The sequence below is a fragment of the Corylus avellana genome, chromosome 7 (genome assembly GCF_965113065.1).
Source record: "Corylus avellana chromosome 7, dhCorAvel1.hap1.2, whole genome shotgun sequence".
In the NCBI taxonomy this organism is placed as follows: Eukaryota; Viridiplantae; Streptophyta; class Magnoliopsida; order Fagales; family Betulaceae; genus Corylus; species Corylus avellana.
The window spans coordinates 26,122,772-26,133,343 of NC_142496.1; the positions used below are offsets into that span (position 1 = coordinate 26,122,772).

General features: G+C 32.1%; 1 protein-coding gene across 2 annotated transcripts; it reads right to left on the bottom strand.

Moving 5' to 3' along the window:
- Positions 1-968: 968 nt before the first annotated feature.
- LOC132184250 (putative wall-associated receptor kinase-like 16) lies at positions 969-8,109 on the bottom strand. Of its 2 annotated transcripts, XM_088518206.1 has the most exons (4): positions 7,969-8,109; positions 4,384-5,166; positions 4,061-4,225; positions 969-2,222 (listed from the first exon to the last, which is right to left on the bottom strand). In XM_088518206.1, the coding sequence occupies exons 1-4, from the start codon at positions 8,075-8,077 to the stop codon at positions 1,027-1,029; spliced, it is 2,253 nt and encodes a 750-aa protein (XP_088374332.1). In that variant the 5' UTR covers positions 8,078-8,109; the 3' UTR covers positions 969-1,026. The 2 variants fall into 2 exon arrangements, with proteins under 2 accessions (XP_088374332.1, XP_088374331.1); XM_088518205.1 differs by lacking the exon at positions 7,969-8,109 and having other exon boundaries at positions 4,384-5,287.
- Positions 8,110-10,572: the final 2,463 nt, after the last annotated feature.

A 10,572-nucleotide genomic window follows, 5' to 3' on the forward strand; every position in this document is an offset into this window, starting at 1 on the left:
GATCGAGGGCCGGGCATGTCTATATATATTCATTCTGCAACTGGGAATTATAGCAAATAATGCAATAAGGAACATGGAGGTGTATGCTTCCTTCTAAATCAAGACATAATTTTTAGTGACGAAGACAATATCATATCATTTCTTCAACAGTAACAGGGATTATTCAATCATGCTTCTTTCGAATTTGGGGTCTTTGCATTAATTATAGCTCCATTTGAGGGAGAATGAAATATTTTATTACACCTTTTTATATTTTCAATTAGAAGTTGATAATTTTATTGTTGCAGCTTCCAAAGAATTTTAAAGTCAGATGATTAAATTCAACCTCAATCTCAGAAAGTAGCATAAGTACTAGATGATATTAATTACTATATCTATACATTGTCTGCAGCGATGCATGTTCCTTTTCCCATAAATATATTGTTTCTTGTTCGACCTGCCTGTTACTGTGTTACATATATAACTTACCTATTATGCCATAATTTGTTTCTAGTTTAAAAAACAATTGCACATCTCTTTATATATATATATAGCTAAACAAGAGATATATCAATATATAATTGATTTCATCATATGATGCAGGCATATATATAACCTTGTGACGCGGGATAGACATTGATCACGACAATACAATGTGAAATTAGGGCAAAAAGAGTAGAAAATAAATAAAGAAGATAGAAAGAGAGAAGACGGGAAAAAGAGAGAAAAGAGAAGAAACTGGGGAGATAAAGAGATAGAAGAGAAAATCCCTTTTTCATAATTTTATTCCATCAAAGTTTTTCTCCATTGGAGTACAAAGCATGCTTAAATAAACTCACAATTAAACCCTAAGGCAACGCTCTAGTGCAACATAATTTATTTCCATTTATTGGATTAACAAAAATAATATAGGAAAACACCCATTTATTGAATTACAAAATACTTTGAATCTTGAAAATTAAAATAAACATAAATTACGACTAATAAAACCTAAATAAAATTATAAGACCCAATAACTTGTCGTCTGCATCACCATGCACTAATAAATTATCTACCATCATCCAGTGGTTCTAGTAGCTGGTTTGGCATGCTATCGTACCTAGTAGTAGAAGTGCCAACATCAATGTTGAAAGAGTGTGTAGGGACATCGAGCAAGTACTCAGTCTCTTCCGTGTAGATATCTGCTTTTCCCCATGGATGCTTCTCCATAACTGTTAATCCCTCCAACTCCATTGCCACTTCTTTCATTGAAGGCCTATCTTCCCCTCGTATCCTTAAGCACCTTTTTGCAAGATTAGCAACTTCCTTCAGTTCTTCAATATTACTTTCATTGACAATGTGATCGTCAAGAATTTCAAGTAGGCGATCCTCTTTTATTGCAGAAACAAAGTACATTGCTAGATTTCGATCACTTTCGGGCCTATCGAAAGAGAGTGCCTCATTTCCCGTTAATAACTCTGCCACAACAACGCCAAAGCTATAGACATCACTTTTTTCTGTTATTTGGCTAGTGTGGAAGTATTCGGGATCCAAGTATCCGAAAGTTCCTTGCACCAAAGTGGTTAATTGTGTTTGATCAAGAGGTACTAGCCTTGAAGCTCCAAAATCAGACACTTTTGCCATGTAGTTATCATCTAATAGTATATTTGTAGTTTTCACGTCTCTATGTATAATTGGCATAGAAGCAGAAGAGTGCAAGTATGCAAGTGCTCCAGCAGTTTGTGCCGCTATCTTCAGACGCTTTTCCCATGAGAGAGAGAATGATAGGCTTTTATTATGAATGTGGTCAGAAAGAGTCCCGTTTGTGATGAATTCATAAACTAGTAAGGGCACTTCTGTTTCTAAACAACAACCTAATAGCTTAACCACATTCCTATGGTTAATTTGGGTGAGCACAACCACTTCGTTTATGAATTGCTCAATCTGTCTCTGATCACTGATTTTGGACTTTTTAATGGCAACTACTTTGTTATCAGGCAACACCCCTTTATAAACAGTTCCATAGCCTCCTTGACCAAGAACTCTACTCTTGTCGTAGTTGTTGGTGGCATTTTCAAGCTCTTTTGCACTATAGATTTTATCTGTCTTGACCGACCCTCTATGACTCAAGAGTTTTTGTTGTAACATTAATCCACCATTTTGTTTGAAGAATCTTTCTTTGAGCTTGAGAAGCTTTCTTTTTTTCAGTACCCAAGATATCCAAGAACCTCCCACAACCAGTGCTAAGAGGCCTATGCTGATACCTACATATATATGTTCAAACATGCATTTAGATAGGTGGAAACGAAACATGTATTATATATATATATATGAAAATGACACAATCAAAATTTGTTCTACATGGTATCTAATGAAGCCGCATAAGCATACATCTACCATGAGCGAGCAATTTGGTTCATGTTGAATTTTATATATCAAAGTAAAACATACGTACGTAGTTTATAAAATAAAAGTGTATCAAAGTAGATGCGGTGAACCATGCTTTGACGTGTCCTTTCGTAGCGGTGAAAAAATAAGCTAGACGTGCTCAATTGGGAGAAATGTTTTAATGAGGTTGTGTTACTTTGAAATTCGATGGTGTTTTTCGTAGCAATCTAAGAGATTGGTTTACTTTTGGACATGCTTCGTTTGCTCTACTGTAGTACTAAATAGGAGGGGAAAAAAAGAGAGAAAGGAGCCAATGATACTAAGATCATCGGCTAATAGTAATTTGAAGTTATCTCCTTGTTTTGCTATCAACTTTAATACATGTTAAATCATTATTTGTACCGCTTATTTCAAAAGTTTAACTCTTTTATGTGTGGAGTCAAACTCTTCTTTAATAAGTAACACCCCCTTAATATAAGAGGCTCAACACGTGAAATATTGAAATGTGAAGTCAATAACGGAAATAATGTTTGAACTCAGGATCTTCGTTATAATTCTATATTAAATCATCACTTATTCTGAAAGCTTAAATTGATAGGAAATAGTGAATTTAATCATTCAATTAATATTCTAACAATCATCGTGTGTAAGCCTAAACTCCTCAGTAATAAGTAAGACTCAACACATTAAATTTTCAAGTGAAAGATGGAAACCAAGTTTGAACTTAAAACTTATACTCTGATATTAAGTTAAACCACTACTTATTTTTAAAGTTTAAGTCCTTAATACAACTAGTAATTTAACAGTTCATGTATAATATTCATTTAATGAACTTTGTAAATCTGTTGCCTTATGGACCGCAGACCTTTCAAATAGATGATTAAGTTATATATATTTAACGGTGAATTATTATAATTTTTTTTTTAAAAAAAAAAGGAAAATAAATAAAACATGAGATTGGTGACTTTTCTGCGAGTAAGACCTCAAGTCTAGCTAGCATTAAATTTCTAGATATTTAACTTTGAATCGTGATTGCTGATGTCCTTTTTAGTTGGTGGCTTTGTGGGTTTTGAGATATATCTTCGTCCCAATTCAAGGCCCAGAGAGTGAGCCTATGTACGGCAGAGTGTATCTCCACCACATATACATTTAGGCTATTTAGCTAATTAAGTAGCTTTTTTTTAAAAAAAATAATAATAATTTTTATTCAAAGTAGCCTCTATTATTGATCCAAACCATCATACTCCCAAGCCAAGAAGTATGTATGGATGAAGATGTCAAGTCATAGTAGCATTTCTTAATTCTCTCTTCTTCTAAATGTAATAAAAAATTTAAAAAATTCCTGCAAGCTTCTTTAATGATCTCTAAACCCAGGCCATTAGAAAAAAAAAAATGATCTCTAAACCCAAGAGAAACTCAAGGAGGAGCACTTTTGTTTTTCTTACGTACTATTATTTTAATAAAAGAATACCATTTTTCTGCTCAAAGTAAAATTTATTTGAAAGAGTATCTACAAAAATATTTAAATAGTATAAAAAAATAAAAAGAACTATTAAGAAATTTATTTGAATAGAAAAATAAAAATAAAAATAATTTGGTTCCTAAATTTTTTTTAAAAATATATATATAAGAAAAATTACTGCTACAGCTAAACCAAATAACAATCCTATATATGTATATGGTGGAATGCTAGATGGAGTCTTAAATTACTTACCCAATGCAATACTGATAACCCTAGATTGGTTCACTTTAGCACGGCAACTTGTTCTGCTTCCATCGTCTTCGTACCCCTCGTGACAAGTACAATTGAAACCCCCATGAAAGTTAGTGCATTTTTGAGTTTCATCGCAGCGGTTTGGAGTTTGGCACTCATCTATATCTGAAAAGAATATATATAAAAAAAAAAACAGGCACAAGAGACTTGTAAAAATTAGTTCATGTGCAAATATTACAATCCCAGAAGACTAAACTCGGCCAAAATCTGGAAAAATAAAAATAAAAAGGCTTACCGAACGAAAGGATAGATTTAATAATTACCTGTGCAACCATGAGGGAGGTATGGGTTCCCCTGAAAACCATGGGAGCAATTACAACGATACCCAGGACCGTTGGTGGAGTTGTAACAAGAACTATCCTCCGCCTTACATGCATAGCTTGTCATATTTTTCTGAGCATCTTCGCATGTCTCATTTCCTACTGCCCAATCAATCACCATGGGAACAGAGTCTCTGCTCTCCAATTGTTGAAGATCTATGGAGGAAAATTTGTATGCTTCTGCTTCTACTAGAAAAGCGAAACCACATGGATTGAAGCTGTGTACTGCAGAGTGGTTGTTGTAGCTATTAACATTAATAGCAAAATCCCATATTCCTTGTGGGATACTACTCTGGCAACAGCCAAGGCCGGAGCAAGAGTTGTTAACCACAGTTTCAATGCGGTCACAGAAAGCAGTACATCCAGTGGTGTAGTTCTTTTCCCCTGAACCTTCAATAGACGCAACAGTGTCGCAACCGACGACAGTGAACTTGTTCTTCGTATATGAGAAGGGAAACTTCGACTTACCCATTTTGAACCCGGATCCTTCATCTTTGTCAGGGAACCCCGACACGTTGTAGCAATCACGGGCTACGAAGCTTAAGACTCGCAGTTCACCATCCAATAATGATATGTCGAGGACTTGTACAGTACTCATATTACTGCCCCGAAGTGGTGTTGGAGTCCCGGACGAGTAGTCACAAGTGATTTGAAAAGACGGATTAAGGTAACAGTGCCCCTCGCCTATTCCAAATGGGTATGGAACCCTAACATTTCCACATGTGTTGTTGCATCTCGAATCGGGTTGAGATGCAGCTATCGCTGCTAAAATGAAGGCCCCAAGTAGCAATTTTTGTTGCAAATGCATTCCACGCAAAGCCATGGCTTGCCTTTTCTGTGTCTCTCTTCTTTTGTATAATTTCTTAGTCTTTCTTTGTGCTGCCCACAACCTTGAATCACCTCCTCTTTATAAAAGGCAAGCACCGACTAGTCCTATATGAACTAGTCAAGAAATGGACAGGAAATTCTTTCAAATTGGGATGTAACAGGTTTTTTTTTTCCAATCTAATCTTTAAAAGTGGAAAGTAAAAAGAATATATCTAAAAGATATGTTCTCGTATTCTTTTTGTGTCCAAATCATCTTAGGTGAAAATTATTTTATAAAGAACAAGTAAAAGATATAAAAGCAATTTTTTTTTTTTTAATTTTTTATAAAATAATTTATACATAAAATTAAGAAGACACGAGAATAACACTAAGAAATTACCTAGCATTTTCCTCTCTCAAATGTTTTATATTTTATTATGTTTATTGTTGATTTACAATAAAAGAAATGCGAAAAAAAAAAAAAAAAAAAATAGGCAACAAGCGTAATTTCATGGACGGTTAAACAGCACGCGAAAGCCGCCGTTGACGGACCAAAAAAATTGACCCAGTTAGTTGAATGACCAATGCTAAGGAGAAATTAGGCATGAGCCACGCGTCGGTCCATGGGCGAAATTTCTTGCATTTTGAGGTTGTTGGATAATTAATGAAAAAAGAAGAAATTTGACTTTTTAAAAATAAAAAAATAAAAAATAATTGATGTAATATAAATGAAAAAAAAAAAATGAATTTTTTGTAAGAAAAAAATGAAAAAGTTGTTTAATATTGTGAAGAAAGAAATTTGATTTTTTTTTTGAAGGAATAGATTGCCAAATCGGCTCGTTTCTTGGATTTATGGGTCCATAATTCTTGTTCATGTCAAGACGGAAGCTTTTATTTACAGTAAAAATTACTAGGACGCATTGCACGACAAAATAATAATAATAAAAAAAAAACAAAACAAAAAACAAAGAGTTACTAGATGGGGATCCATTTTTGTGGGTATTGTCACGGCCAGATGTTTGAGTACTAAAATTATGTCGGCACCCAATCATTAAATAAGTCACATTTAGGGAATTCAAGGGATCAAATATAAGTGGGAAATTAATCAAAATGCGATAAAAATAAAAAATAAATTAAATAAATTAAAAATAAAATAAAAAAAATTCTTATCGAAGTCAAAATACTAAAATTTTGAAAAAAAATAATAATTAAATTTTAGTATTTTTGTTTTTATTTTAGTAAGAGTAATTTCGTCATTTTGTTAAAATTGGGAGTACATTGTCATTGTTTTGGTAGTTTGGGGAGTAAATTGTCGCAATTGATAGTTTGGAGTTAGATTGTTATTAGAGTGGTAGTTTGAGGGAGTTATTAAGTAAACTTTACCCTTATTATTATTATTTTTTTAAAAAAAAAAAAAAATTAAGTGTGTCGATGGGTGAGAGAGAAAAATTTTAAAGTTTTTGGATGTGTGTGGTTGTCAAAAGAGCCAATTTTGAGCACCAAATTTTTCAAAAATTATTTATTATCGTTTGAACAATAACAAATGGCACATTTCAACGCGTGAATAGTGACGCCTTTTGGCGAATGAATAGCATTGTTTTGAACAGTATTACTATTCAAACATTACCTTATGTGTGTGAATAGTAACATTTACTGTTCAAATGTTGTCGTTTGAATAGTAAAACAACGCATTGTAGTATTTTTTTTTTTTTTGGGTAGTGTAGTTGTGATTATGATAAAAATAGAGTTCTGATAATTACTTCGATAAAAAGTATAAGAGGGGCTTAGAATTTAGAAGGCATGCGTAACTGAGTCGTTGTGATACCCAAATTTTGCTAGGATGAAAATAAAGTATGAAGATGAGATTTTAACAAAACTAGTTTTATATATATCTGCATCTGTTTTATGTTCTTATGATTTGATTGTTGTTTACATGTTTTGCGAAAACTATGCATTTATTTTAAAAATGGGATTTGTTTTGGGAAATGTGAGAGCAAGAGAGAAATTTTAGAAAAAAAAGGTTCATATGACACAAAACAAGTACTGAACTCACACATCAATTTATAAAATTGTGAAATTTTACAGATGTCATCAATTAAGGAGGTTGAGGAGGACCCATACGCAATTCTAGACTACTATCAATCAATGAGGTCATCAAGAGGTCTCCGATCTTTAATAATTTTAGAGGGTATTTTTAATTTTTTAGTTTGAAAAAATATAAAAATTAAAAGTAATTTTAAGTATTTTGTAAATATTTCATATTTAAAGATGATTGTAAATATTTTTTCCTTTTTAGTTAAAAAGCAAAAAAATCCAAAAAATAAAAAATAACAATAAGATAAAAGGTTGTCAAAAGCTGTCACAGCCAACATCTTTAACACTTTGCCTAAAAACTATTGACTTTTTTTTTTTTGGTTAACATAACTAATTCTTTTTGAAACAGTTAGGAGAAACTTTAATTTGGTGATTGCAACATGCACCATGCATTTTGGAGAATAATCAAGTCTTCTTGGAGAATTAATAATCAAGTCTTCCTGAAACCTCTCTCCTTTTCCCAATTATATCTCAGAAAGAAAAAAAAAAAAAGGAAAAAAAAAAAAACGAAGGAAGGTCAAGTCTTCTTGGAAAACATCACACACGCATGGGTTCTGATCTAAAAATTATTAACTTTAAAAAGTAGTTAAATTAAAAGGCATATTATCTTCACACCGGTCGGGGGCCCGGGGCAGTTAGGGAGTAGTGCTAATTGAGTTGCTACTGAGGCGGCTGCCATTCCTGATAATAGCACACCAACCCAAGTGAGTTGCATAAGCATCCCATGGAAACCCATAGCCCCTGCTATTTCTGAGAAGAAGATTTTAAGTTTACTGCGTTTTTGTTTGTAAATTGTCTTTAAACCTGGAATTCTTATATGCATATGGACGAAAGACCCACTCGATGCGCCGTGTATGACTTGGCCTTATACATTCAAAGTCTTTAGCCTTTACATCTTCAACTATCAGATCACTACCTGGAGCTTTCTTAAATTTTATTCTATATATACCTCTAAATATAATAAAAATTATTTGAAACAGACTCCCTTAAAATCAAGAAAAGCAAAAGTAACTCTAAATTTAGGATATCACTTTGAATAATGTTAAAATGAAGATTTATATCTTTCTTGTGTTCTTTCAAAATTAATTTGACTCTTAATATTACTATTTGATCAAAATCGAATATTAATTTATTCCAAAATTGAGGTGGCTCTTTAGATTTTTTCTTTTCTATAACATTTATTTGAAACAATATTTAAATTGGTTTTTCTTTCCTCTCTCTTGATCTTTTTATTATTTAATTTAAAGTATTGAGACAAAAGTTACAATGACTCAAGAGACAAAGAACTTAAGAGTTAAGAGTTAAAATAACTCAAGAGTCAAGAGTTACAAATGATAAATTAACTTTATTGTTGTTAATGTAAAATTATAAAAGACTTGTAACATTCATATTATTTCTCTATAAATAGAGTGTTGTATATAATCAAAGATATTAAGGAAATATGTAGCTAAGATGTGGGCTTTGATGTGTAGACGTAGGTCATAGGCCAAACCACCCTAATTCTCTGAGTCTCTATTCCTTGTTCTTATTTCTCTTCTCTAATTATAAGTTCTAATATAAAAAATATTTAAATAGTATAAAAATAAAATATTTGTTAGATTAAAATTTAATAGTAATTTTGAGAAGGAAAATAAAATGTATAACATGAATTTCTTTGATTTGTGGGTTTATAATTCTCTTTCATCCCTTAAAAGGAGTTACTCAGTCATTTTCGTGGGTACTATATACTGTCACGGCGCATAAAGAAGTTTTGTGCCTTAAAATGATGTCGGCAACACATCATAAGTACATCATATTTAGACAATCCAACGAATAAGACAGTACGGAATTCATCAGAATATGATTTATTCTGGTCGAGTTCAACATTAATTGTACATGGAGCTTTAAAACCATGAAAAATCAAGGAAAAAATTGCTGTGATGAGTGATGTGATGTGCTGTAACACATATGACCCACTCAATGGCCGTGAATGGGAGCCTAGACTGCCTAGTGGCTGCTAAACAGTAAATAAACTCTATCATGACTTGCTTTTTTAAAAAATAAATAAATAAATAAAAACCTCCTTCATAACTTGCCATCACCCAGCAAACTGCACCGCAAAAATTGTAGGCTCGTATGATAAAAAAATTTATAGGGTTTTTTTTCTTATAATTGGAAAAATATAAAAGTAAAAAGTAATTTTAAATATTTTGTATTAATTTTAGGTTTAAAAATGAATATTAATATTTTTGGCTTTTTGCTAAAAAGCAAAAAAACTCCAAAAAGATAAAAAATAATAATAAAATTAAACACTGTCAAATCAGCTGAGTTAGCTGTCACAATCACTATCTTTGACATTTTGCCTAAGAGCTCTTACTATTCTTTTCTTTTCTTTTGGGTTCATAACTAATTCCTTTTGCAACATCTTGTCACTTATGTTCACCAAAAATTCTTTCTAACCAAGTAGCCAAATGTCATAATTAAGAACGTCGGGTAAGGAGAAATTTTAATTTGGTGATTGCAACGCTTGCATTTTGGAGAATAATCAAGTCTTCCTGCAACCACTTGATCCCGGTTGTATCTCAAAAAAAAAAAAAAAAAAAAAAAATCAAGTCTTCTTGCAATGTACACATGCATGGGTTCGGTTCTAAAAATAACTTAAATAAGTAGTTAAATTAAAAGGCATATAATTAACCACAATATATAACAGAACTACTGTTGGATGAATTAAGGTATAATAATATTTGTAGAAGGCATAGAATTAATCAACCAAAATATCATCAATTAGGGAGCAGCAAAGTGAACCAAAATAGCTAAGAGCTCATTAAAATCGATGATTCACATAATCAAACTTCAAAAGCATACCCGCTAGCTCCAAGCATGTCAATTTATCTGTTAAAGTCATCACGTGTAACGTAGTCAGTACGATAATAGGATACCTGTAGGCCTTCTTTCCTATAAATGGGATTGACTAATCTAAGTCAGTCGTCGATGATTAGTCTTAGTCATCCCTTGGGAATCTTACTCTAATCAAGGAATCTAGTCTTAGTCATCCTTCTAAAAAGCAAAAAAACTCCAAAAAGATAAAAAATAATAATAAAATTAAACACTGTCAAATCAGCTGAGTTAGCTGTCACAATCACTATCTTTGACATTTTGCCTAAGAGCTCTGACTATTCTTTTCTTTTCTTTTGGGTTCATAACTAATTCCTTTTGCAACATCTTGTCACATATGTTCACCAAAAATTCTTT